The 15,242-nt window shown below is 44.4% G+C and overlaps 1 protein-coding gene across 1 annotated transcript in view; it reads right to left on the reverse strand.

Moving 5' to 3' along the window:
* The window catches only part of GAD2 (glutamate decarboxylase 2), a 65,893-nt gene that overhangs the window by 34,547 nt on the left and 16,104 nt on the right, over nt 1-15,242 (reverse strand). Inside the window, exon 8 of the mRNA XM_006058373.4 lies at nt 4,423-4,502. Coding sequence (XP_006058435.1) covers nt 4,423-4,502 — 80 coding nt within the window. The remainder of the gene's footprint in view (nt 1-4,422; nt 4,503-15,242) is intronic.

The following is a 15,242-nucleotide window of genomic DNA, read 5'->3' on the forward strand; positions in this document are numbered from 1 at the left end:
AGATTACACTGTGCTATACAGATTCATGGTTATCTTCCCATGGCTGTGAAGGGGAAAACGATCTTACCCTAAGGAGCCCATTACTGGGGAGTGTGATGCTCTGGGCAGGTCACAAATCGGGTGCTTGAGTCTTTGGTGACTCTGCCCATTGACCCTGGTGAACTATAATAATTCTATCAGCCTAAGAGCTGAGAGCTTGGCTCTGTTCACAGAGATTTGTGTGCAAAAAATAAAGCATCTGTGATCCTTCCCATTAGAAACTGCCTAATATTCCACCCACTGTTAATAGCAACGGCCTCCAGCAGTGACCAGGAACTACCAGTTTTAGAAGCAGTCACTGCACTGTGCCTTACTCCTGAGCTCTGCCCCTCAGGTCAACTCTGCTGCTGCTGCTAAGTCGCTTCAGTCGTGTCTGACTCGGTGCGACCCCATAGACGGCAGCCCACCAGGCTCCCGCGTCCCTGGGATTCTCCAGGCAAGAGTACTGGAGTGGGTTGCCATTGCCTTCTCCACAGGTCAACTCTACAAGAGACTTATTACTGTGTTACAAGGGGGCTGGAAGGTTGACGACTCTTCTGGTCCAAGGCCAACAGGGCATCATGTATATTGGTCAGACACATTTCCTGTGAGGTTCAATAGCAATTTGCTAATAATTTAGGTAAGTTAAAGGGAACCCTGAAGGGAGGAGCAAGAAATGGAGAAATCAAAGAAAGTGGAAGAGAATGCTGGAGAGAATTAACTTCTAAAAGTACCTGAAAGTCCATACTGATAACATATAATAGAGACAGACAGACAGACAGAGAAAGAACAAGAGAGACAGAAAAAGAGAGAAAAAGGAAATTCTTCCTTCCTTTAGCATCATCAATGGATGCTAAACTAGTGAATGAATGTTTTAGGAGGGACATACTATTTATATATAGTCTCAAAGCATCCCCTACAAATATTTATTAACTACAAAGTAGAAAACAGTCATTTTACAGTGGAGAGACCTTTCTGGAATTCCTGCCCAAAATGCATTGCCTGAATCTAATCATAAGGAAATGTCAAATAAACCCAAATTAAGAAATATTCTGCAAAATAAATGATCTACACTCATCAAAATATCAATGTCATGATAAACAATGGAAGGATGAGGACAAGTTCCAGATTAAAGGGGACTAAAAAGGTGAAAACTAAGTGTCACCTGTGAACCTGGACAGGGAAAAAAAATAGCTCTAAGGGGACAATAGAGGATGAGATAGTTGGATGGCATCACTGACTCGATGGACATGAGTTTGCACAAACTCTGGGAGATGGTGAAGGACAGCAATGCCTGGCATGCTGCAGTCCATGGGGTGGCAAAGAGTTGGACACAACTGAGTGACTGAACTGAACTGAAAGGATAGGATTGGGACAATTGATGAAATCTGAATAAGGCGGATAGATTAAAGATTAGTCTGCATCAATGTCAAGTTTCCTGATTTTGGTAACTGGACTACGATTAGGTAAATTAGTATCTTTGTTATAAAAAAAAATGCACATTGAATTAGACTTCCCTGTTGATCCGGTTGTTAAAACTCTGCTTCCACAGAAGGAGTCATGGGTTCGATCCCCGGTCAGGGAAATAAGATCCCACGTGCTGCACGCCATGGCCAACAAACAAACAAAAATACACACTGACACATTAATGGGTAAAGGGGAACGATGTCTGCAAGGAATTCTCAAGTGATTCAGAAAAAATTATATCTATAATATACATACATTAATGTATGTAATATTGTAATGATTTCCTGGTGGCTCAGTGGTAAAGAATCCACCTGCCAATGCAGGAGACATGGGTCTTATCCCTAGGTCGGGAAGATGCCCTGGAAAAGGAAATGGCAACCCACTCCGTATTCTTGCCTGGGAAATCCCACTGGAGCGAGGAGCCTGGCAGGCGACTGTCCATGGGGTTGCAAAGCGTAGGATATGCTTTAGCAACTAAACAATACTGTAATATTCATTATGTTCAATACATAATATTAATATTAAATTCCATCCACAGAAAGAAACAGAATGGTTAAGCAAGCATATCAGAATGCTAATGACTGGTGAATTTGGGTGTAGAGTATGTGAGAGTTCTTGTTACTATCGTTGCAATTTTTCTTTGGTTGAAATTATTCAAAAAACTACAAAGTTAAAAAAAAAAGCTGTCTGAGTAAATGTCTAAGAACCTTTCTAATGCTGAGGGTATCTGAACTGAAATCTACTAGCAGCTGGCCCTTTCCCCTCCTCGCCAGTCCTCCTCTCTAAATCTTTCCCCTGCCCTTCCATCACTACTCCTGCTTTCTCCTCTCTGTCTCCTTCCTGTTTTATAATGTAAGATGATTTCAGATTGCTTGTGAGCTCTTCAGAGGCAGTTCCTACATAATTTCAGCCAAAAGAATAAGGAACTCAGAGGAAATTAAACCTCGGCTATTTTTTCCATTTTTTTCCCATATAATTCACACTTCATCTCTAGCAGACTCTTCCCTGCGCAGTTAAATATGTTTTAAGCCCCCTTGGGCTTCCTGGGTAGCTCAAACAGTAAAGAATCTGCCCCCAATGTGGGAGATCTGGGTTCAATCCCTGGGTCAGGAAGATCCCCTGGAGAAGGGATGGCAAACCACTCCAGTATTTTTGCCTGGAGAATCCCATGGACAGAGGAGCCTGGCGGGCTACAGTCCATGGGGTCGCAAAGAGTCAGGCACAACTGAGCGACTTCCATTTTCTTTCAGTTTCTTTTCTTTAAGCCCCATTCCTCAAAACAACCCAAACCAAACCACGCTGGATTCTGTCCAGCTTCCACCCTGCTTCCTCCCCTTCATGGCTCAACCTCTGGAAACATCTGGCTTTTTTCTCCATTTCCTCCTCTCCGCTTACCCTTGAACCCACTGCAAACTGCTTTCCAGTCTCAACCCTCTATTGAAACTGCTCCTGCCAAACTCATCAGCCACCTTCTTATAAGGAAAGCTGAGAGGCAGCTGTTGACCCTCATTTCATCTCTTGGTGGCATCTGATGCTGCACCCACTCCACAGGCTTCCCTGGTGGCTCAAATGGTAATCTGCCTGCAATACAGGAGACCTAGGTTCAATCCCTGGGTCGGGAAGATCCCCTGGAGAAGGAAACGCAACCCACTCCAGTATTCTTGCCTGGAGAATTCCATAGACAGCGGAGCCTGGTGGGCTACAGTCCATGGGGTCACAACGAGTTGGACATGACTGAGTGACTAATCCTTTCAGCTTTCAACCACTTTCAGAACCACTCTCACAGCCCTGGGTCCTGATTCTCCTCCAACAGCTCTGGCTGGCCCTCCTCAGACTGCATGGCAGCTGCTCTGCTCTGCCTGTCCCCGACACGTGGGTTCCCCTGACTCTCGCCCAGGCCCACTCTGCACGGCTCCCATCACACATCTTCTGACATCCAGGCTGATGCTTTCGGTGGCTACCCTGACACCCTCACTTGGACGTCTCATAAGCTCTACAAACTCAGTATCTCCACTTCGGGGTGGTGGGGGGATGGTTCCTGGCTTAGGGAATAGCACTGCATGGACTTAGCTGGGAAGCCTGGTGTTCCCTCTCCTCTCACCTGTCAACTTGCACACACCCTCCCCCAGGTCAGTCAGTAATTCCTGTCAATTCCAGTGCTTCATCTCCACTGCTCCTCCCCAGGTCAGCCCACCCTCCTTCTGCCCACAGGCCCTCTCTCTACTTGGGTCATATACAGCCAGGGAACTAGGATTATGCCTTATGCTTTTCTAGAACCTAGTAACATGGTAAGTGATCATAAATATCTCTCTAATAAATTCATATGAATAAATAAATGGTGAATTGAGTGGCTTCCTTTTAATTTAGTGGAATTTCTTATTCAATCCTTTTAAGACTAAATTTATTTTTCTTACATTTTAACCTCACCTTTATCCAGAGTACCTACAAAGTTTGGGTACCAGATTAAGACAGGGAGTTTTCCTAAGAGAGCTCTTTGGCTCAGGCTCTGAGCTGATGAGTTGCTGGAGGCATTATTTACCTTCTGCTCCCTAAACTGTCCCCCTCCTGTAATTACTCCATCAAGTTCACACAATCTGTGGTGCCTGGAGGAATGACACCTCCATAAATCAGTTCTCAACCCGTTGGCTGCTGCTTAAGTGCCCAGATGATAAATGTCCTTCTGCACCTTCTCAGTACAGAAAATTCTGGTTGATTTAGCAAAGGTGTGGATTCAGTCAAAGGCTGTGAATGCCTCTGCGTCATTGAGGAACCACGTCCCAGGACTCCAAGCAAGAGGGAAAAAGAAACAGAGAAGACCAGCAGCTGGCAAGGAGGCAGGTTTGTGCCCTACAGGTCATCACCTGTTTTCAGACTTTTAAGGCGTATGTATACAAACTGCAAACTGCTAACCAACAAGGGTTGCAGATTCATGCTCACCTTTCATCACATTTAATCAGAATCACACTGTCTGTTCCAATGCCCAAGGCTGCAGCTCCCTTCTTGAGAGAAAAATGGCTCTGTAAAAGAAACCACGTTTGTAATTAGTTGCAAATAAAGTCAAGATCCTTTTCCTTGGCTGTTTTTCTTTTTTATTTCTGACATGTCCCTTCAAAGCCTGAATTGCTGAGAAAAGATGGAATCCTTCATTTAACCTTTTTTTTTTTTCAATTGTGGTGAAAGGCACATAACATGAAATTTATCATCTTAACTATTTTAAGTCTCTAGGCCAATGGCATTAAATATATTCACATTGTTGAGCAACCATCACTACCATCTATCTCCTGAGCTCTTTATCATCTTGCAAAGACGGACACTCTGTATCCATTAAACAGCAGCTCCCCATTTTTTGAAGACTCCTAGCAAAAAGACTATCAGGTATCACCACAGTGATAATGTATTCTTCATTCAAGAATTTGTGGAAGCATCCCTGGTGGCTGGCTCAGATGGTAAAGAATCTGCCTGCAATGCAGGGGACCCAAGTTCATCCCTGGGTCAGGAAGATCCCCTGGAGAAGGGCATGGCAACCCACTCCAGTATTCTTGCCTGAGAAATCTCATGGACAGAGGAACCTGGCAGGCTACAATCCACAGCGTCACAAAGAGCTGGATACAACTGAGCGACTTTAACACGTCCACTTTTCACTTTTTCCGGTTAAACAAGCTGAATTAAATCTCCCTAGTACAGGACTTGTCAGAGCCTTTGATAGGAAAACACATGCAGCAGATATCCAAGGTAGATCTGTTTTGCTATGTTTCTTACATTTATTTGCCAATGGAGCCCCCTTAGTGAGCAGCACTCAACTTGACCTGAACACGCACAGCACAGGAGAACAGAGGCTCCTTCACGCTGGATGGTCCACCCTTCTCGCCAGCAGTGGTTCCCAAACTGCGGGATACATCACAGTCTCCTGGAGGGCTTGCTCTTACCATTCTACTTTCTATCTCGATGAATTTGACTACTTTAATACCTCATGTCAGGGGAACCATAGGGTAATTATTTTTTGTATGTGACTGGCTTATTTCATTAGCATAATACCCTCAAGGTTCATCCATGTTGTAGCATGTGTCAGAATTTCCTTCCTTTTTAATGTCAAATCACATTCATTTTAGACTTCCAAGGTGGCGCAGTGGTAAAGAATCTGCCTCCAATGCAAGAAGAGCAAGAGATGCGGGTTTGATCCCTGGATTGGGAAGATCTCCTGGGGTAGGAAATGACAACCCACTCCAATACTCTTGCATGGAAAGTCCCATGGACAGAGGAACCTGGTGGGCTACGGTCCACGGGGCCACAAAGAGTCAGACACAACTGAAAACTGAGCGCACGTTGCATATTCATCTTATGTACACACAACACTTTAGTTTTTCATTCATCTGTCAATAAACACTTGCGTTGCTTCCACCCTTTGGCCTTGTGAATAAGGCTGCTATGAACACGGATGGACAATTATCTCCTTGAGTTTTGCTTTTCACTCTTTTGGGTATATACCCAGAAGTGGAAATGCTGGATCATAAGGTAATTCTGCTTCTGAGGAACTGCCATACTGTTTCCTCAGCAGCGGCATTTTCCTTTCTCACTGGCAGTACACAATGGTCCCAGAGTCTCCACACCCTTGGCAATGGTTGTTGTTTTCTGTTTTCTGGTAACAGTCATTCTGATAGGTGTGGGGTGATACTTCATTATGATTTTGCTTCTTATTTACCTAATCATTAGTCATGTCAAACATCATTTCATGGACTTACTGGCCATTGGTACATTTCTTTGGAGAAACGTCTATACAGGCTCTTTGCCCATTTTTGAAGGGGATTGTTTGGATTTTGTTGTTTTGAATTCACTTGGGCTTTTGAATGAAGATAACAAGATCCTGGAAATTATTTAAAAAAAAAAACAAAAAAAAACCTGCTAGGTGGTTTAGTGGTAAAGAATCCACCGGCCAAGCCAGAGACACAGGTTCAATCCCTAGGTTAGGAAGATCCTCTAGGAATGAAATGGCAACCCATTCTAGTATTCTTGCCTGAAAAATCCCATGGACAAAGGAGCCTGGAGGGCTATAGTCCATGGAGTTGCAAAAGAACTGGACACGACTGAATGAGTAAACAACACACAGTAATCCATGCCAATCTCACACACAAGGCATCAGAACACAGCCACTGCCTCCAGCAGCTGTGTATTGTACGGTTCCCAGACTTACATTTTGCTACTCAGATTACATTCACTTTTTTTCAAATCCAGTGAAATTATGTGCCCTCAAGGAAGAGAAGTTGGCCTGAAACCCAGCACTTTTTCATCCCAATCTCATTGGAGGGTCTATTTGTGGTGGAGATGACCATCCAGCCCAGGGTGTGATCAGGATGGAGGCATCAGTCACTGGCTTGGGCAAACAGTGCAAGTGGAAAGGCCACCCTGATGAGTGGAATCTTTGTGATTTTGGTTATGGATTCTGGCTAAGAATCTGAATCATTTCAATGGCTGTAATCACTGTGCATTCTGAAGAGCAGCGAGGATCCAACCTTGCCCAGCTGTACTGCATCTGCGAGCAGCCTCCTACTATTAAATACAGGTCATTAAGCTGTCCAAAAGGAGAGCTGCTTCCTCAATTTACATCTGCAAAGGGTGGCTGCCTTGAATTTTAAATGATGGCTCCAGAGTGTGTTCTCCTCCAATGTATGCTTTGGACTTCTCCGAATTCTCAAATGTGCAGCCTAGGAACTGCTAACACACATACTTCTAGGGGGTGTGGCTAATAAGCAAGAAGAAATCACATTTATAACAGCAGCAAATACTAAAAACCAGTAAATGAGGTGCTGAATAGAGGAGTTTTAAAAAGCCCAGTGAAGTTAAGAGTAGTGATGAGGAGTCCCTAGTTAATTTTACAACCTCAGGAAGACAACGTGGACAACCATTAACAAGATACCTGGGAACTAAGAAAGTTTCGTTGTATTTGGAAAGAAGCACGGCTTCCCCACCAAAAAAAAAAAAGAAAAGAAATGTTCTCTCTTACATAGTTACTGGATCCCTGGGTGACCCCCAAAGAAGACACCCAGGGGAAAATGGCACTAAGTCTGTTCCTACCTGGGAGGCACAAAATGGAGGTGCCAGCTGCCCTGCTGAGCAAGCACACACACCCCAAATTAGGCCCCTCAGTGAATAAGCTTGTAAGCACTGTTAAAACCCAACACAAACAGAGACTTGAAAAGTCCCTGAGCAGACAAAACCAGGGTAGTCAGACAAGCAAAGCTCAATTTATCTGATTTTGCAAGACAAGTGAGGCTCACTTGACGGGTCTCTTTTCAAGGATGCCTCTGAAAATCAGGAGACTTAAATCATTCTCCCCATTTATAGGGGCTTCTCTGGTAGCTCAGCTGGTAAAGAATCTGCCTGCAATGCAGGAGACCCCAATTCGGTTCCTGGGTCAGGAAATCCACTGGAGAAGGGAACGGCTACCCACTCCACTATTCTTTGGGCTTCCCTGGTGGCTCAGACGGTGAAGAATCCACAAGCAATGTGAGAGACCTGGGTTCGATCCTGGATTGGAAAGATCCCCTGGAGAAGAGAAAGGCTACCCACTTCAGTATTCTGGCCTGGAGAATTCAATAGACAGAGGAGCCTGGCAGGCTATAGCCCATGGGGTCGCAAAGAGTCGGACATGACTGAGTGACTTTCACTTTTCACTTTCCCCCATTTATAGGTGGGAACCATGAACCAACTCCCTTTCACTTCAGAAAATTTTAATATTGCAACCAAGCGCTGTGAGGAATCAACCGTCAGTGCCTCCACATTATATAAGCTGCTCTGTAACAACAATCTCTGAGCCTCGTTGCTCGTGCTTTGCAAGGTGTCTTATTGGTGTGTGTACAATAAACTTTTGGGTTTCCCAAGTGACTCACTGGTGAAGAATTGCTTGCCAATGCAGAAGATGCGGGTTCTATCCCCAGGTTGGGAAGATCCCCTGGAGAAGGAAAGGGCAATCCACTCCAGCATTCTTGCCTGGGAAATCCCACGGACTAGGAAGCCTGGTGGACTACAATCCATGGGGTCGCAAAGAGTCTGACACGACTTAGTAGTAGCACCATAAACTATACTATCAGTGATTCACTGGTTTCTGGGGTTTTTTTTTCCTCTCCTGAACTTTGACAGCACTAAACAGCTAAATAGCACACTGAGGATAAATAAGAGATCTGATGCACCGGTCAATGAGAGGAAGTAGCCTTGTCTGGTCTTTAATGAGGAAGAATGGGCATTCTCAAGTGAGGGGCAATTACCGAGGATCATTGATCACTGTACCGAATGCCACACATTTAAAGGAAAAACACACACCGAAATAGGAAGCTTCAAGAGGGGGAACAAAGGCATGAAAAAGAAAGTTGGGTACCAAACACTAAGTCCACTTCCATTTTCAGGAGAGGGAACAGGGAAATAGCTAAATGCTATCTACAAATAGGGGACTTTCCTGGTGACTCAGGTGTAAAGAATCCACTTGCCAATGCAGGAGACACAAGTTCAATCCCTGGGTTGGGAAGATACCAGGAGAAGGAAAAATGGCAACCCACTCCAGGATTCTTGCCTGGGAAATCCCATGGACAGAGGAGCCTAGCATGCTACAGCCCATGGGGTTGCAAAAGAGATACGACTTTGCACTAAACAACAACAACATCATCCACAAGTAGCCAGTGACCTAAGAGAGAAGGAACTTGAGAGGGAAAAAAAAAGAGGCTACCTAGTGAGGAAGAAACAGTAAGGACAGCTTAAATGGCAGGATGCCCTGAGCCTGTGAGAATACCAGGAGAAACATCTTTACTCTTTGGCACCATGTTGAACAGAACCTCTTGTTGATAAACCAGAGCAGAGCACAGCATCCTGAAGGCTGAGGAGCTTGGGAAGCAGGTATCTAGAGAGAGCTTTACCTCTCAGCTGGAAGGTCTACCACTCATCCTTGGATTTGATCCTTTATTACCAATATAGCCTTTCCATTTGTGAGAGGAGTGAATGGGGTCTGTGTGTGTGTGTGTGGGCACACAGAACAGAGGTGGATGGATTATGCATCCTTACACGTCACAGATGCCCAGCAAGGAAACCCTGAAGCCCAGCCTAGCCTATGACTGAGCTGGAATCTGCTCCTTCAGCCCTTCCTCTTGCCCTGGAGCCCCTGCCCCCACCGCCAGTTAATGAACCAGCAGTCCTTCCCTGTCCTCCTGCTACTCCACACCCCTTCCTGACCCCCCTCGTTTGCCTCCTATACCATCTCAGACAAGCTGGTCGCTCTTGCTCCTGATTCTGCTCATCAAATGGACTAAAAGAGCACCCAGTTTTGGAAAGCATCTGATGGACAAAGGAGCTTGTACTGTGGGAGCCCAGAGTACAAGCTCACTGGTTAGTGATTATCACAATTTGGTGGAGGGGAGGGGATCTCCCACCATGTTCTTAGAGACTCCATGTGAGTCAGAGGTGACATGATCTGCACACGAGGCATTTCTGTACAGCTGCCACCTTATTATTTGCACTCAAAGCTATAAGGTTATCCCACTGCGAGTCTGTGCCCTTAAGTATGTTTTAAAAGAAATGAATGGCATGTACCAGGATTAAGTAGACCCAACGGTGGTGTGTGGTGACAAACGTGAACACCAGCCCCAAGCATGTATCCAGCCACATGAAAGCAATTATTTCCCTGATTTTAGGATCCTGAGAAGAGTGGAATGAAAATGTGTAATGAAAAGAGGTCATCTGGCATGGAAAGAACCTAAATGTCCATCAACAGATGAATGGATAAAGAAGATGTGGTACATATGTATATAACAGAACATTAGCCATAAAAAAGAATGAAATAATGCCATTTGCAGCAACATGGATGAAACTAGAGATTATCATACTAAGTGAAGTAAGTCAGACAGAGAAAGACAAATACCATATGATGTCCCTTATATGTGGAGTCGAAAATATGACACAAGTGAAGTTATCTATGAAACAGAAACAGATTCACAGACACAGAGAAAAGGTGGGGAGGGATGGATTGGGAGCTTGGAACTGGTAGATGCAAATGATTAATATATAGGAATGGATAAACAACAGGTCCTATTGTATAGCACAGGGAACTATTCAATATCCTATGATAAACCGTAATGGAAAAGGAAATGAAAAACAATGTATATATGCGCATAACTGAATTGCTTTTCTGTACAGCAGAAATCAACACAACAACTATCTAATTGCAAATCAACTATACTTCAATAAAAAAAAAAAGAAAGGAAAAAAAAAAAAGAAAGCAGTTCCTTGAGATAAAACGACCTGGCTCTAGTTAGGCAAGTTAGTCTCTCATTGAGTCATCATTTGTTTGGCTGCAAGGATGAATTCTTGAGAGTTGGTGTGAGAAGCATAGGTATTGAATGGGAAGGGCCCACAGGTCGCCCAGCATTGATAGATGCTCACAAAACTGTGGTCCTTCCAATTCTCCAGCCTATATCACCTAATGTAATATCACCCTCAGATATCCCTGAGTAACTTGAGCAGAATTTCGAAACCTTCAAACAAAACTAATGTCAATTCACTTTACATTATAAAATAAGCATATGACAAATTGGAACATGTGGGGAAAAAAAAAAACACCTCTCCAAATCATACAAGCAACAACAGAGAATCCAAACTATCTTAAAGCTGTGACTACTTGAGTATTGCTTGGTGTTTGGGGGGAAAGTAAAAGTGTTAGTCAATCATGTCTGACTCTTTTCAACACCATGGACCATAGCCCTCCAGGATCCTCTGTCTTGGATTCTCCAGACATGAATACTAGAGTGAGTTGCCTTTCCCTTCTCCAGGGTATCTTCCCAACCCTGGGATTGAACTGAGGTCTCCCACATTGCAGGCAGATTCTTTACCATCTAAACCACCAGGGAAGTATTTTGGGGGAGGTGCCATTATCCATCTTAAGAAAATAACTGACCCCCAGATATGCCCTCACCTTACCCCCCGGAGGCGCTCAGCTCTCTACCTATAGGGACATCAGTGGGTGGCTGGTTACAAGAGCAGTGTTGGTTGACATTGGTGGCGTGTTTACTAAAGGCCAGGCACTGTATTAGCCCATCTCGTCTTCCCAACAACTACATGAACTGGGTATTGTAATCTTCGTTTTACAGATGAGGAAGAAATGAGCTAAGTAATCTCCTGGGAGGGGTAGAGCAGGCCCTGTCGTCATTTCTAGTCCACCCCAAAGCTTATGAGCTTTATCCACTAACCTGAAGAAAAACAGGTCTATCCAGTGACTCCTGACCTGGCACTTGGAGCAAGGGAGAGTCACCCATCAGATGAGGAATGTGACTCAGGGGCACCGGGAGGGGTCACCATCCTCTTCTCCTCTCTGACAGCACAGTGCTGGCTCCTTGAGAGCCGACACTGGGTCTGTTCTGTTCCACCCCTGTCTCCCCAGCGTCTGGCATCCAGCGGCACTGAGTGAGTAGAGGAAGGAATAAAGAAAACATCTCAATGCCCAATGGCTGGATTTCTGCTTTTCTGCCTCATTCTGCCTCTCCTATTGCAGTGAAAATGCCCCCATGAGAGGCAACACTTAGATTTTACAATCATTTACATGATGGACAGGGAAGCCTGGCATGCTGCAGTCCATGGGGTCGCAAAGAGTCGGACATGATTGAGCGGCTGAACTGAACTGACATGACTCTCAGGTTCTTTCTGAAGAGGAGGTTTTGAGGGGATTGGGTAGAGGAGAAGATAGCACAGGGGTGACAAGCACCCTATGAGGAAAAGGAGGGAGGAACACAGAGGTGGAGCAGGGGGTGCCGAGTGACCTAAATTTGGTTCACTAGTTCACATACTGAAAGGTCAGTCAGTGTTTCTGCCTAATGAGGAGCATAACATGGGAGCTTTTTTCAAGCTGCCCAGGTCACCATTCATTTTTTGGTTTTGCTTTTATATTTCCCCAATTCTTTATTATCATTACTTTTGTTAGAGGACTTACATTATTATTAGATTAAAAGAATAAGTTGTTAAGGAACATATGGATAGTTTGTTGTCAACAAGAAGTTGTTATAGCCTTATTATTCATACACATTGAATAATTTAGAATTACATTCTTTCTAAAATTTAAATTGAATTTTACAGAGCCAAACAATTACTTCAATATGCCATTCATTTTTTAACACAAAAGACATCTATTGTCATTGAAACCCTGTCAAAAAGTATTGCTATCTGAAAATCATCTTTCTAAAGCAATTATGAGAATCATCAGCCCCATGGAAGTGGGCTGAGGTCATGAGGGGTCTCTGCAGAACACCGGTGATGATTCCAGGAGACAGAGACCTGCCCTGGACCTGGCATGTGACAAGTGGAATGAGTTAGTTATGGTGATTTATCTGAAAGATCTCAGCGTCTGCTGTGATTATAAGGAACATTTTTCCTAGATGTGATTATGCTGCTTCATTGAAGCTATTTCTGGAAGAGCTTGTGTCACATGAGGAAATAAGAGGAATTTGGAATTAAGCTCATGGTTGGGACTTTCAAAAGATTTAGAGAGAGAGAGATGAATTACCAAGCTGAGATCTTAGCTTCCCTCTAAACCTGCTTTCAAGAAAGGACCTAAAATTCATCAGGTTAATTTTTTCTGGGCTCTTCTGTCACTGAGTTTGATGAGATTCCAGCAAAGGATGAATAAGAAACCAGATAATCTTTAAGATCATTTCCAATTTTGTGATTCTATATTTCAGAGAAAAATAATCTTGAAACTCCCAACTCATAACTTAACACTATCTCGTTTCAACTCAGTGGTTTATCGCCATACTATTTGTTTGCTTTAATCTTAGGCGAATTTCAAGAACAGTTTGTTTTGAACAAACAAAACCAGCTTGCCCTCCTCATCAGCTAGGGAAAGTTCTAGTCTGTTTTTGTGGCCAGAGAAGTGATGGGTAGCTTTGCAGAACATGGCAGAGAGGGAGTGGAGTGTCTTCTAGAAAACAACAGATGACCCTCTGCCTTATGAACATGTGAAGTTTCTCTCTGGATGCTGGAGGATAGCAGTTTCTCAATCCCATTTTCATCTCTATGGCACTAACCATGTCCAGTTATCAACTCCCTGCTCAGAACAGAAGAAAGGACAGTAACCAGGTCAGTTCAATAGATCAAGAAATTATATTAATGTCAGAATAACCAACATGAAGAAAATAGGATGTGATGAAAGCTGCTTCCAGTGAATGTAGAACAGCCAGCTAGTGTGGCTCTCTGTTCAGCCAGCCTAGGAGCCAAAAGCACAGTGCTAGAATTGTTAGAAAACTGAGGCTCTAGAGCAGATGCTGCCATTGCCTGGGTGTGAAAGCTTGGGAAAAATATCTTCCATCTCTGGGGCCTGACTTCTTCATCCATAAAACAAGGTGCTGGTGGTTTTTTTCAAGTTACCTTTATTTATGTTATGGCCAACCTAGATAGCATATTGAAAAGCAGAGACATTACTTTGCCAACAAAGGTTTGTCTAGTCAAGGCTATGGTTTTTCCTGTGGTCATGTATGGATGCGAGAGTTGGACTGTGAAGAAAGCTGAGCGCCAAAGAATTGATGCTTTTGAACTGTGGTGTTGGAGAAGACTCTTGAGAGTCCCTTGGACTGCAAGGAAATCCAACCAGTCCATTCTGAAGGAGATCAGCCCTGGGTGTTCTTTGGAAGGAATGATGCTAAAGCTGAAACTCCAGTTCTTTGGCCACCTCATGCGAAGAGTTGACTCATTGGAAAAGACTCTGATGCTGGGAGGAATTGGGGGCAGGAGGAAAAGGGGACGACAGAGGATGAGGTGGCTGGATGGCTTCACCGACTCGATGGACGTGAGTTTGAGTGAACTCTGGGAGTTGGTGATGGACAGGAAGGCCTGGCGGGCTGCAATTCATGGGGTCACAAAGAGTTGGACACAACTGAGCGACTGAAATGAACTGAATATTTATGTAGAGCTTCCTACATCCCATTGCAATTCCCTGGTTGCTCAGACGGTAAAGCGTCTGCCCGCAATGCAGGAGACCCAGGTTCGATCCCTGGGTCGGGAAGATCCCCTGGAGAAGGAAATGGCAACCCACTCCAGTACTCTTGCCTAGAAAATTCCATGGATGGAGGAGCCTGGTGGGCTACAGTCCATGGGGTCACATCGCAAAGAGTCGGACATGACTGAGCGACTTCACTTCTTATATCCCAGGCACTGATGAAAGTGTTTGACTCTCATTTCATTCTCCCAAAGTCCTGTGACTTGGGAATTCTCTAGGAGCATAACAAGAGACAATAATGGAGGCAGTTCATGCCTCAGCCACTGGCCACCCCTTTCCCCACCTGACCCACACAGCACCCCGCCCCACGCCCCCTCCAGTCTCCCTGCAGGTCAAGGGATTCAGGAAAGAAACCTCCATGCAGAGATGGAAACTAGCTTGTGGAAAGGGTATGCTGAGACCTGATTTGGTAATTTTCTTTCTTCAGCCTGTGAAGGTCTATTTCTGGAGCTGGTTGAGACAATGATTGCAAAATCCATTAAGACTAAGGAAAGATCTGGCATGGCCTGAAGTTGGAAGGAGCAGTACAAAAGGATGAATGGGATGGAATGGCCCTGAGGTCTGGAGCCCAGAGGCAGCTAGACATGGGGGTTATGCTACCCCTTAACTTGAAGTTTCAAGGGCAGGACTCACTTTCAAGGGCTCATATGTCCAGAATGTCAAAGTGTTATTCTCTCAGTTGGGTTCAACTCTTACCAGGCTCCTCTCTCCATGGAATTCTCCAGGCAAAAATACTGGA

The sequence above is a fragment of the Bubalus bubalis genome, chromosome 14, assembly GCF_019923935.1.
Source record: "Bubalus bubalis isolate 160015118507 breed Murrah chromosome 14, NDDB_SH_1, whole genome shotgun sequence".
Lineage (NCBI taxonomy): Eukaryota > Metazoa > Chordata > Mammalia > Artiodactyla > Bovidae > Bubalus > Bubalus bubalis.